The 14,034-nt window shown below is 46.2% G+C and overlaps 1 protein-coding gene across 1 annotated transcript in view; it reads right to left on the minus strand.

Annotated features, from left to right (window-relative positions):
• The window catches only part of Ywhae (tyrosine 3-monooxygenase/tryptophan 5-monooxygenase activation protein epsilon), a 44,120-nt gene extending 33,689 nt beyond the window's left edge, over positions 1-10,431 (minus strand). Inside the window, exon 1 of the mRNA XM_042670536.1 lies at positions 10,251-10,431. Coding sequence (XP_042526470.1) covers positions 10,251-10,314 — 64 coding nt within the window. The 5' untranslated portion in view covers positions 10,315-10,431. The remainder of the gene's footprint in view (positions 1-10,250) is intronic.
• Between the last annotated feature and the right edge of the window lie 3,603 nt (positions 10,432-14,034).

The following is a 14,034-nucleotide window of genomic DNA, read 5'->3' on the forward strand; positions in this document are numbered from 1 at the left end:
GAAGTTCTAAGTACAATCCCCAGTGTTCTAAACAGAACAGTCACATCACAACAAGGTATGGTAAAGGTTTTAAAAACTTACATGGAGGGCTGGGAAGGTGGCTCAGTGGTAGAGCGCTTGCCTTGCATGCCTGAGGCCCTGGGTTCGATTCCTCAGCACCACATAAGCAAAAAGAAAAAAGCCATAAGTGGTGCTGTGGCTCAAGTGGTAGAACACCAGCCTTGAGCTGAAGAGCTGAGGGACAGCGCCCAGGCCAGAGTTCAGGCCCCATGACCGGAACCAAAAAAAAAAACAAAACAAACAAAAAAACAAAAAAACATGTGGAGCCAAGCTTGCTCCGAGGGGGGGAGCGGGGGAGAGGGATGCGCCTCACTCACACCTGTAATCCTAGCCACTCAGAAGGCTGAGATCTGAGGATTGTGATTCAAAGCCAACCCTAGGCAAAAAATCCATGAGATTCATCTCAAATTAACAATCAGAAAATCGAAGTGGCACTGGGGCTCAAGTGGTAGAGCGTTAGCCTTGAGCTGAAGAGCTGGCCCAGAGTTCAATCCCCATAACCAACAACAACAACAAAAAAAAAAACTTATTACAGTTCACGCATAAAATCCCAGCTACTCAGGAGGCTGAGATCTGAGGATCATGGTTTAAAGCCAGCCCCAGCAGGAATGTCTGTGAGAATCTTACCTCTGATAAAAACCACCAGAAAAAAAAAAAAAACCACCAGAAAACTGGAAGTGGCACTGTACCCTAAGTGATAGAGTGCTAGCCTTGAACAAAAGAAGCTCAGGGATAGCGCCCAGGCCCCCGAGTTCAAGCCCCAGAACTGGCACACAAAAAAAAAGTATACAAAGGAGCCGGGCTCTGGTGGCTCACACCTGTAATCCTAGCTACTCAGGAGGCTGAGATCTGAGGATCGAGGTTCAAAGCCAGCCCGGGCAGGAGAGACCGTGAGACTCCTATCTCCAATAAACCACCAGAAAACCGGAAGTGGCGCTGTAGCTCAAGTGGTAGAGCGCTCGCCTTGAGCTGAAGAGCTGAGGGACAGCGCCCAGGCCCAGAGTTCAAGTCCCACAACCGACCAAAAAAAAAAAAAAAAAATATTTAAAGCAGTAACAACTTTAAGTAGAATTATCCTTAGGGCAAGTTTATCACACAAAGAATAATATAATGCCAATTTCTACCAGCTGTACTGGCACATTTGTGAATTAGTATCTTTTTTCCTCAAGATTTGTTTTGATGACTTTTTGCTGAGTAAATTGAAATAAGCTTTTGAAATTGTTACTATTATGGACATGAATGAACTCAAATCATAGTTAAGTTGGCAATAATATTTTTTGGGGGGGTCGATTGTGGGACTGAACTCTGGTCCTAGGTGCTGTCCCCCTGCTCTTCAGCTCAAGGCTAGCACTCTACCACTTGAGCCACTGTGCCACTTCTGGCATTTTCTGCTTATGTGGTGCTGAGGAATCGAACCCAGGGCCTCATGCGTGCAAGGCAAGCACTCTACCACTGAGCCACCTTCCTAGCCCAGCAATATTTAAATACAGGTGTGTTTTTTTTGGGGGGGGGGGCGGGGTTGGTTAGTTGTAGGGCTTGAACTCTGAGCCTGAGCACTGTCCCTGACTCTCTTCAGCTCAAGCCTAACACTTTATCACTTGAGCTATAGTGCCACTTGCAATTTTCTGGTGGTTTTATGGGAGGTAAGAGTCTCACAGATTTTCCTGGTGGGGCTGGCTTTAAACCACAATCCTCAGATCTCAAGCCTCCTGAGTAGCTCGGATTACAGGTGTGAGCCACCAGTGCCCAGCTTAAATACAGTATTTAACTGAATTAAACTATTCACTGACTATTTCAAAAGCAGAATTTTCTTTTGCTGTTCCTTACTAATACCCTTTTAACAAGATTCTGTTTTATGGGATCTAGGCTCTTTGGAACAACATTTATGAATCAATCATAATGCCAACTTCTGCTCTTTCTGAAAGTTTTGACTTTTTTTTTTTTTCAGTTGTGGGACTTGAACTCTGGGTCTGGGCACTGTCCCTCAGCTCTTCAGCTCAAGGAGAGCTCTCTACCACTTGAGCCAAAGCACCACTTCCAGTTTTGACATTTTTAACTTAAGGATACTCACTGAGTGTCAATGGTTAATACCTAGCTTCTCAGGAAGCTGAGATCCAAGGAGCACTGTTCAAAGCCAGCCAGGGCAGGAAAGTCCATGAGCCTCTAATTTCCAATTAATTCCAGAAAAGTGGAGGTGAAGTGGCTCAAAGAGGTAGAGCACGAGCCTTGAGCAAAAGAGCTCAAGATAGTGCCCAGCCCCTGAGTTCAAGTTCCATGACCAACAAAAAACAAAAAGATGAAAACAGAACCAAGTGTAGCATGGCATACTGCTGGTTATCTTTGCTACAGAGTAGCGTGAAGGCTGTGGAAGTAGTGAGTTGACAGCATGGGCAACATATGAAGAAGACTTCTACCACCAAAAGTACACAAACAAGCAAGTAGTATAGATGTCTTCATTGGTCTCCAAGTACCTACATGTGAACAAACATTCTGAGACTGTCTAGAATCTCTCATTATAACTTGGGTTTACTGGGCCTTGAGATAACATTTTATGTTTTGAAATAAAGCATCAGTCAGGCGCTATGGCTCACGCCTGTAAAATCCTACTCAGAAGGCTAAGATTAGAAGGCTAAGATCTGAGGATGGCAGTTCAAAACCCTCCCAGGTAGCGAAGTTCAGAAGACACACAGCCCAATTAACTACCAAAAAAAAAAGCCATAAATGGAGTTGTGGCTCAAGTTACAGAGTGCCAGCTTTGGGCACAAAAGTGCCCAGACACTCAAACCCCAGGACTGGCAAAAAAAAAAAAAAAAATCTTGCTGGGCACTGGTGTCTCACGCCTGTATCCTAGCTACTCAGGAGGCTGAGATCTGAAATTCACGGTTCAAAGCCAGTCCAGGAAGGAAAGTCCATGAGACTCTTATCTCTGAAAGTAGTGCTGTGGCTGAAGTGGTAGAGCACTTGCCTTGAACTGAAGAGCTCAGGGACAGCACTCAGGCCCAAGGTTCAAGACTCACCACCCACACACACACCAAAAATAAAAAATAAAAGACCTGCAAGTTAAAAATAACAAAAAAGATCAGCCTTCTTTTTTTTAGTTATCCTTCAGATTACCAGAGAATAGGGGACTTGTAAAATTAGATACATTAATTTACTGGGCTGAAATTTTACTTAACATACCAGATTAAAATCAAGTAATTCTTAAAATTATTTCCTAGGGCTATGGATAGAGATGACTGGTAGAGCTAGTAGAGTTCTTACCTAGCATTAGTATGCACAAGACTCTGAGTTAAACACAAGAAGAGACCAAACTAAGATGTAAATAAGACTCACAACTGTTTCACAGCTGGTCAAGAAAACGGGGGGGGGGGGGGGGGGGGGGTGTGTTTTGCAAGACACTTATCTAAGAAGTAGCAGGGTCTAGGGATTGAAGTGAGGTAGACAGGAGTTCAGGTGGGTCTGGGCGGAGAGGTGGGGTCAGCTGTATGGCAGGCACTCCAGGGCAGGGAGAAGCTCAGGTATGGGTGTGGAGCTGAGGACCAAAAGTGGGCATAATGCTTACAGTGGGGGTTGAACTCAGGGCCTGAGTGCTGTCCCTGAGCTCTTTCACTCAAGGCTAGAACTCTATCACTTGAGCCAGAGTGCCACTTCTAGCCTTTTCTGTGTATTTTATTGGAGTTAAGAGTCCCACATGGAGCTGGGAAGGTGGCTCAGTGGTAGAGTGCTTGCCATGCATGCATGAGGCCCTGGGTTTGATTCCTCAGCACCACATAAACAGAAAAAAAAACGGAAGTGGTGCTGTGGCCCAAATGGCAGGGCACTAGCTTTGAGGTGAAGAGCTGAGGGACAGTGCCCAGGCCCAGAATTCAAGCCCCATGACCGACCCCCCCCCCACCAAAAAAAAAGAGAAGTCCCACAGACTTTCCTGCCTGAGCTAGTTTTGAACCATGAGCCTCCAGATCTGCCTCCTGAGGCAACTAAGATTATAGGCCTGAGCTACCGCCACCCAGCTTCCCATAAAATTTTTATCTACAGTTAACCATCAAAAAATCAGAATATAAGATGTGGTAGAGCACAAACCCTGAACAAAAAAGCCAAGCAAGAGTTAAGACCTCGGGCTGGAAAGGTGGCTCAGTGGTAGAGCACTTGCCTTGCATGCCTGAGGTCCTGGGTTCGATTCCTCAGCACCACATAAGAAAAAAAAAGCCAGAAGTGGCACTGTGGCTCAAGTGGTAGAGTGCTAGCCTTGAGCTGAATAGCTGAGGGACAGCGCTCAGGCCCAGAGTTCAGCCCCCACGACCAGCCAAAAAAAAAAAAAAAAATTAAGAAAATCTAATAATGGTGCAAAATAATGGGGGCAAGAGGAGGCCAGTCCTGCAGCTCAAGTGGTGAAATGTCTGCCTAACAAGCTTGAGGGACTTCAAAATCCCCAGTACTAGCACCAAATTCATTTTCATACTTACAATAGCACTTTGAAACAAGGTCTTACTAAACTGACCAGATGAGCCATTAACTCTTTTAATTTACTTTATTATTATTATAGAGGTGATGTACAGAGGATTACAATTACATGAGTCAAGTGGTGAGTAATTTCCTTTCATAGTGTCTTCTGTTCCCTCATTATCTCCCAGTCCCTCCCCTCCTGTTGTATAGTTCACTTTCATCAATGTCTAGTCAGATCCACTGCTGCACTTTCTCTCCATTTTCCCTCCCCTCCATCCTCCAGAAAATATACACGTGAATACACCATAAAGACAGAATCACCAAAAACTTTTAAAAAATCTTTTGTTTCCATACCTTTGAGTTCATTTCAGCATATATTATCGAAATATGAAGAGGCACGTATGCATTGCACCTTTGTGTTTCTCTCCTAATAGTGTACTCCTTTCGTCTCACTGGGTATATCTGGAATCCTGCATAATTTGTCATATCCCAATACATCCAGAGCCATTAACTGGGTTTTTTGTTGTTTTTGTTTTCCACCAATCTTGGAGCTTGAACTCATGACCTGGGCAGTGTCCCTGAACTTCTTTTGCTCAAGGGTAATACTCTATCACTTGAGCCACAGCACCACTTCCTGCTTTTGTTGTTTATGTGGTATTGAGGAATAGAACCCAAGGCTTCATGCATGTTAGGCAAGCACTCTACCACTAAGCCACATTCCCAGCCCCTAGACCCATTAGTTTTTAACCCTTCACCTCAGCCTCTTCAGTAGCAGGAAGTATACATAAGCCACCTCATCCAGCTCTATGTATTTCCTTGTGCTTCCTTGCACTTACTAAAACTTGTTCCACCTATTACATGACCATGTTCTTCCCATATCAGAGTTTAAATTATGATCTTATGTAAAAGCATGACAAGTGCTTGGAGAATTTCCACAGTATTAAAATCTTAACCTGCCATGTGTTGGTGGCACACACCTGTAATCCTAGCTACTCAGAAGACTGAGATCTGAGGATCAAGGTTCAAATCCAACCTGGGCAACAAAGTCTGTGACTCTTACCTCCAATTGACCACCAGAAAACGGGACTACCCTTGAGCTGAAGAGCTGAGGGACAGCCCATGGGCCCAGAGTTCAAGCCCCTTGACCAACAATAGAGAGAGAGACAGAGACAGAGACAGAGAATTGGAAGACTGGACACCAATGCATAAGGCCTGTAATTCTAGCTACTTAGGAGACCCAGACATGAGGCTTTCAAGGACAGTTCCTTGAGACTCCTATCTCCAACTAATCACAGAAAAAGTGGGAAGTGGAGCTGTGGCTCAAGTGGTAGAATGCTAGCCAACCACTTGAAGCTCTGGGACAATACTTAAGCCCTGAGTCCAAACCCAGGACCAGCACAAAAAATAACTGGTAGTTAACCTAAAGGCTCTTATATTATGGTTTGTTTCATAATAAATGAATTTAAAGCATGTTCACTTAGCAGAAGCTCAAGGTGAGCTTTTGATGCTTTAAAATAATTCTCAAGCTAGTGACTGAGAACAGATGCATTTTGATGTTGATGTATTCTGATTGTTCATAAATTTTACCCCACCAATCACTGGAAGTGTAAATGCTTGTCTATCAAGGTCAAGGACCTAAATTCATTTCAAACCCCAGTATGAAGGGGAATTACTCCACCTCACATGGAACCAATTTTGAGAGTAAAGATTAGAAAGAGGCCAAGCACCAGTGGCTTATGCCTGTAACCCTACCTATTCAAGAGGCTGAGTAGTTCCTACTACTTACTGACATGTAGCTCTAGTGGTAGAACTCTAGCCTTGGGGGAAAAAAGAAAGAAAAGCTCAAGGACAGCACCTAGACCCTGAGTTCAAGCCCCATAAACTCACGCAAGCACAGACACGTGCACACACACACACACAAATTAAGGAAGAACAAAAAGAGCAACCACAGTTGGGTGCCAGTGGCTTATGCCTGTAATCCTAGCCATAGCCAATCCAGAGGTTGAGATATGGAGGGAGGGGATATGTGCCAGGAAAGGCCATGACACTCTCATCTCCAATCAAACACCAGAAAACCAGAAGTGATGCTGCGGCTTAAGGTGGTAGAATACTAGCCTTGAGCAAAAGCAGCTCAGGAACAGTGCCCAAGTCCTGAATTCAAGCCTCAGGACTGGCCAAAAAAACGAACAACCATTCCAGGAATTCTAATGTTGACTCCCTTTGTTCTCCACAAAGAGAAAAATAATCATTCTCATCTTCCAATAAGACCCTACTTTTTGGGGCTGGGATGTAGCTCAGTGGCAAAGCGCTTGCCTAGCAAGTGCAACGTCTTGGGTTCGATCCCCAGTACCAAAAAAAAAAAAAGAAAAGACAAGACCCTACTTTTTTTTTTTGGGGGGGGGGGGGTCTGGTCGTGGGACCTGAACTCTGGGCCTGGGCGCTGTCCCTCGGCTCTTCAGCTCAAGGCTAGCGCTCTACCACTTGAGCCACAGCGCCACTTCCGGCTTTTTTCTTTTTGCTTATGTGGTGCTGAGGAATCGAACCCAGGGCCTCGAGCATGCACTCTACCACTGAACCACCTTCCCAGCCCCTAGACCCTCCTTTTTTATACCAACGTGGTTCATAGACATGGGAAAATTAAGACTTGCTTCTAAAATACCAAATATTAGACCTGCTTACTATGGCTATAAATACATAAATACTATCTCTTAGACTGTATGACTTGTTAAAGGGATTAGATGCCATATTTAACAGTTTTAGCCCAAAACTTCAGTATTTCCCATATGCAACCTCAAACTGTCCAGTTCCTGAACAGTTTAGCTCTTCTAGCACCATTAAGCAATCAGTATAAATTGCTTTCAATTCTCTAGGGTCGTTAAAAAGGAGAATGGTTTTAGGCAGCTGTCCACAGCATGCAAAAAGGTAAGCCTTCCGCAGTAACAAAAAAAGGACATTTAGAGGCCAACAATCAAACTATCGAAAAGCCCAAAACATTACAATGTCTTTTCACTTTCTTTCACACTGCACACCTGGTAAGTTTTAAGTGACTAATACCACAGGAGCACTCTCATTTCTTTCCACACTCCCACACCTGGTAACTTTTTGTTACGGCATTAATACAACAGGATTTTTTTTTTGTCACCACAAAACCCAATTACTACATGTTATTAATGAAAGAGGGAACACAGACTGGTTTTTGGTGATTTCCTCTCTTCTCTCCCTTTCCACTGAATCTCTTATGCTCAACCTTTTAACTTATAAAGAGGACACAAACACACAGTAACCATGTGGCTCTGCCTAGAGTCCTACCTAGAATAATTAGGGCTTGGTCAAAAACCCTCAGTACTCAAATGCCAATATGATCATCACTAACCTGTCATTTATTTGGAAGCTACAATCATAAGCTTTCAAATCATTTTTTAATGAATTTAAAAGAACTTCTGCCCCAATGACACATCTCCTTTATCTCAGCCAGTATACTAAAAGCCTAAATTCCCACAGAACATCAAGTATTCAAATAGAAATCCAAGTTTCTTCCTCTCAAGGGCATCAGAAGAAACTTATTTGGGGCCCTGAGGAGGGAAAGAGACTTTCATTACTAGTACACCTTCATTTGTTTGGCTTTTAAACACACTGAAATAATGACAAAGCTGACCTTGAGCTGTACTCATTTTACATCCCCACCCCTTCCCAACAGGAAAAATCTGTACAACTAAATTTAGTTCAATATCTCCCTTAACTTTTGAGTTTTTCAGGTCATTTCTCTTACTTTTGAAATCCTTGAATTTCTGCTGATACACTAGGGCTAGTCCATATGATCCAAACTACTATTGAAGGGCCCTACATAATGTTTCAGAAAATAAGACGCTTTTTAAGTCTAATGATCATACAATACTTGATTCTAACCATGCCAGTTACCCACAAAAGCATAAAAACCACTGGAACCATGTATGTAAACACGTTGTGTTAACAGATGCTGTACAATTAAGTATCTAAATCCAAAATGAAGGCAAGATTTAAAAAAGAAATAAAAGGGACCAGGATTGACTGAACAGATGCAATTGATAAATCTCTGAAAAATCACTGAAATATCAACTGAATAGGGGCTGGGAGTGCAGTAGCTCAGGGGTAGAGCAGGCTTGAAGCCCTAGGTTCAATTCCCAGCCCAGAAAGAAAATAACAAAGAGGACTATTAAAACCTGTACCAAAAAAAAAAAACCTACTTAAAATGTTGAAGAAAAAAATGAATGAGGGGCTGGGAAAGTAGCTCAGTGGTAGTGCTTGTCTTGCAAGCCTGAGGCCCTGGGTTCGATTCCTCAGCACCACATAAGCAAAAAGAAAAAAGCCGGAAGTGGCACTGTGGCTCAAGTGGTAGAGCGCTAGCCTTGAGCTGAAGAGCTGAGGGACAGCGCCCAGGCCCAGAGTTCAAGCCCCACGACCGGACCCAAAAAAAAAAAAAAATGAATGAGACTGCCTACATTCATAATGTAATCCAAAAATCCCAAGCCTCAGTTGAGTGCCTGGAATAGATTTCGTCCCAAAACGAAATTAAAAACATGCACTCCACGCTTGGTGTACTCAAAGTACAGTGGCTTTTTAAAAAATGTTTAAAAAAGTAAGTAGCCATGTGAAATTATTTTTCAACAGGTCTGTGTGCCCCCCAAAAAAGTGCGTACCGATCAAAGTCATTTCTCACAAACGAGCAGACTGATGCCATGACCACGGACAGAGCAGAACTAAGGAGTCAGGGTTTTCTGTCCCCAGCTTTACGGATCTATCCTATCCACCAACACAGTGCCCAGTTAAAAAGATTGCGGGCACATCGGGGGGTCTCCTGGGCCAGTAGAGGAAAAGGGAGAGTGAGAGAGACATTTCCGCACCTCCCCCGGAAGGCGGCCAGGTTGCAAAGCCCCCGCCCCCACCCCACCCCCACCCCGCCAATCCCTCAGGCACAAGGTGTGTGTGTGTGTGTGTGCGTGCGTGTGTGTGTGTGTGTGCGTGTGTGTGCGTGCGTGTGCGTGTGTGTGTGTGTGTGCGTGTGTCGGCCCGGGAAGAAATCCGACCGTAGCATCTCCGCTCGCCTGGCACCCAAGGATGCCGGCTGTGATTCCCACCCCCCGGCCCTCAACCTCCCCGAAGCCTGAGCCCCGGGCCCAGCCCAAAGAAGTCCCCCCCACTCCAGATGGATCCCCCCTTTTCTGAGGCGACTCCACAGCAGCCGCCGCCCCGCACACGGCCTCCGGGGAAAAGCCACCGCCCCCACCCGCCATATTTCCCTGAAAGGCGCCCGCGCTACGGCTCCCCGTCTCCCCTCCGTCCCCGGGGGGCGGGTGTTGCTTCCCCCCCACACCCCGCCACCCCGTGTCCCCCTCACATCTCAACCGTCCCAGGAGCTCCCCGAAGGAATGCTCGCCCGGGGGAACAGCACCCGCCATCGCCCCCTCCCCCGCCCAGGGACTCGCCCTCCCCCTCTTAGCCGCCATTTTACAACCAACTCCTCCACCCTTTTCGTCTCGGCCTCCCGGCTCCAGACGGTCTGCGAATAAGGACACCGACCAGGTCAGATTCCTGGACCGGGAGATTCCCATCGCTCCGGGAGCCCACACACGCCATTTCCTGCTTTCCGAATCCACGTCCCCGGGCCAGGCTCCGAGACGATGCCGCCATTTTGTCTCCTGATCCCGGGCCTCTGTGGGCGGCGGCAGAGGGTCCGAGAATTCCAGCCCCCTATTGCCCCCCCAACTCACCGTCGTATCGCTCAGCCTGCTCGGCCAGCTTCGCCTGGTACACCAGATCTTCCCGATCATCCATAGCGGCAGCGGCTCCGGCAGGGTCTGCGCGACGGATGGAAGCGGATAGCGTCTCCGACTCTCTCTGCCTCTCGCTCTGCGTCCGGGCAGCAAAAAATGGCGGCGCCTCAATCCGGGACTTCCGCCTGCGCACGCGGACAACTGCTCGGCTCTATGGCAACCGCTCCCTGGCAACTGGCGCGGGGGGGCGGGACCTGGAGCTCCGCGCTGGAAGAGGCTGGAACCCACGAGACTCTCCCCTCCTCCATCCGCTTAGCCCGCGCCAAAGGACCAAGGCGGGAACTGCGACTGCGCGTAGGGATAGCGCCCCCTCCCCGCCCCCCCCCCCCCCCCCCCCCCCCGGGAGGCAGTTTGGCTGCTTGCAGGCGAGGTCGTCCTGGATTGGGCCTTGAAAGCTCAGGCCAGTGCCTGAGAATGCGGGAGACCGAAATTGTTTTTTGGTTTTTGCTTTTGTTTGATTGTAATGACAGGCCTTCCTCGCTGAAATCAAGCATTCTGCCCTTCCTGGCTCCCTTTGCTTACCTGAACCCAATCCTGGGCCGTTTTCAAGCCTCTTCAGCCAAGAATTGGGCCCAGCTTCAGTACCATAGAAGTCAAGGGAAGCGGGTGGGGCTCCAGTCTTCACACCTCAACTCACTGACACACTAATCATTTCCTCTTATCCTTGTTTTCCCCCTCAGATTCTGCATGGATAGGCCCAGGAAAATTCCTGGTCTAGGGGTTAGGAAGGTGACTTAGTAGTAGAGTGCTTGCCTAACGTGCATGAAGCCCTGGGATTTTTTCTTCAATGCCACATAAACAGAAAAGGCCAGAAGTGGCACTGAGGCTCAAGTGGTAGAGTGCTAGCCTTGAGCAAAAGAAGCTCAGGGACAGCACCCAGGCCCTGCCTGAGTTCAAGCCCCATAGCCGGCCAAAAAGAAAATAGAAAAAGATTACATATATATATATACCTGGTCTAGAGGTGTGGCTCAGCAATAGACCTCCTGCCTAGAAAGCTGGACACCCTGAGTTCAAATTCCAGTACTACCAAAAAACAATTCAAGCTCAACAATTATGTTTACAAAAATAGGAATAAAGGAAAGAAACAAAGAAAAACCAGGAATTGGGTAGGTGCTGATGACTCACCCCTGTAATCTTAATTACTCAGAAGGCTGAGGTCTAGCTGAGTCACGCTGGTGGCTCAGGTCTGTAATCCTAGCTACTCAGGAGGCTGAGATCTGAGGATCACAGCACCACAGGAAAGTCTGTGAGATTTTTAATCTCCAGTAAACCACTAGAAACCCAGAAGTGGCACTGTGGTTCTTATCTCCAATAAACCAACCAGAAAACCAGAAGTGGCACTGTGGCTCAAGTGGTAGAGCACTCACCTTAAACTGAAGAGCTCAGAGATAGAGCCCAGGCCTAGAATTCAAGCCCCACAACCAAAAAAAAAAAAAAAAGAAGGCTGAGGAGGCTGAGGTCTGACTATCACAGTTCAAAGCTAGCCCAGCCAAGAAAGTCTATGACTCTTATATCCAACTAAGCACCAAAAAAGCCAGAAGTAGAGCTGTGGCTCAAGTGGTTCAGCACTAACATTGAAAAACAAAGCCTAGGGACGGGGCCCAGGCCCAGAGTTCAAGCCTCAGGCACACGCACGTGTGCGCACGCACGCGCGCACACACGCACGCGCGCGTACGCACACACACATATATACACACACACACACACACACACAGCCTGGTCTATGTCTATAATCCTGTTCAAGAGGTTCATAGCTGATGAAGGAGGTTCAAAGCCAGCCTGGGCAGGAAAGTCCTTGGGTTTTTTTTGTTTGTTTGTTTGTTTTTATCTCTAAACCACTCAAAAGCTGAAGTGGAATTATGGCTCAAGTGGCTGGAAGTGAAACTGTGACTCAAGTGGTAGAGTGCTAGCCTTGAGGAAAAAAAAAAAAACATCTTAGGAACTGAATGCCCAGAACCTGAGTTCAAGCCCTATAGGCGCACGCGCACGTGCGCGCAGGCACACACACACACACACACACACAAAGTCCTATGATTTACTGTCTATAAAGTTGGGACCTGCTAGGTACCAGTAATCCTAGTTAGACTCTTATCTCCAAATAACCACTCAAGAACCAGAAGTGGAACTGTGGCTCAAAGTGGTAGAGTGGTAGCTTTGAGCAAAAGAATTCAGGGACAGTGCCCAGGCGCTAAGTTTAAGTTCTACAACCGATTAAAAAAAAACAAAAAACCTTGGGACTCAGAGGGAGCTAAGTCTGAAGACTTCAAAACCAAGATGTTTCATATCCCAGGGCAAGAGAAGATGGGCATTCCAGCCTCAGGAGATAAGTCATCCTTCCAAGTCAGCCTTTCTATACCTTTCCTTCCATTCTCCATGAATTGGATGGTGCCCATCTTGTTGGCAAGGGCAGACCTTTCTTACTCAGTCCACTGGTTCAAATTATAAGCTCTTCTAGAAACACCACAAATACTTCATTAGCTATCTGGAGAGTGCAACCTAGTCATATTGACATGCTCAGTAGAAGAGCACTTGTCTAGAAAATATGAGGTCCTGGATTGGATCCTCGGTGCTGGGTATGGTTAGAGTGACAAGAAAAAGAAATAACTAGTACAAACCATATGTCAACAAATTATATAGGAAGTGAAACGAACAAATTCCTAGAAACACATAAACTGTCATAAGTAACCCAAGAAAGAAATAGAACTGAATAAACATATAACAGATTAACTCAGTAATCAAAAACCAACAATTGAACAATGTGAATGTTTGTTTTGCAATAATAAGGATTAAACCCAAGCCCTTGAACTTGTTTAGGCAAGTGCTCTAAAATGCAAGCTACAATTCCTAGCCAATTTATTTTTTCAGTTCTAGGGATTGAACACAAAGCCTGGTACATGCTAGCCTGACACTCTACCTCTTGAGTCACATGCCCAAGCCTTTTTGCTCTATTGTTTAGTTGTAGGGTCTCACTTTTTTTTGGGGGGGGGGGGGTCCAGTTGTGGGACCTGAACTCTGGGCCTGAGTGCTGTACCTCAGCTCTTCAGCTCAAGGCTAGCACTCTACCACTTAAGCCACAGTGCCACTTCCGGCTTTTTTCTTTTTGCTTATGTGGTACTGAGGAATCGAACCCAGGGCCTCAGGCATGCAAGGCAAGTGCTCTACCACTGAGCCAACTTCCCAGCCCTAGGGTCTCACTTTTTGCCCAGACCAGTCCAAATTACAATCCTACTACCATAGCTGAGCTGACAGACACAACCACCACACCCAGCATTTACTGTTGAGATAAATCTCTGAATTTTTTGCCTGGACTAGCCTCCAATCATCCTAATCTCTGACATGTGGAGTAGGTTGGATTATACACCTGAATCAGTGCCTAGGTTGCTTTGTGTTTTTTTGTTTGTTTGTTTGGGGGTTTTTTGTTTTGTTTGCTAGTCCAGGGGCTTGACCTCAGTGCCGGGGCACTGTCCCTGAACTTCTTTTGCTGGAGGCTAGCATTCTACCACTTGAGCCAGAGCACTACATTTCTTTTTATGTGGTACTGAGGAATCAAACCCAGGGCTGTACACATGCTAGGCAAGCACTCTACCACTAAGCCATGTTCCCAGCCCATTGTTTTTTAATCAGTCATGAGTCTTAACTTAGAGCCTGAGCACTGTCTCTAAACTCTTACACTCAAGGCTAGCAGTCCCAGGGCTGGGAATGTGGCTTAGTGGTAAAGTGC

This window comes from Dipodomys spectabilis, unplaced genomic scaffold (assembly GCF_019054845.1).
Source record: "Dipodomys spectabilis isolate Male_0828 unplaced genomic scaffold, ASM1905484v1 ptg000018l, whole genome shotgun sequence".
NCBI lineage: Eukaryota > Metazoa > Chordata > Mammalia > Rodentia > Heteromyidae > Dipodomys > Dipodomys spectabilis.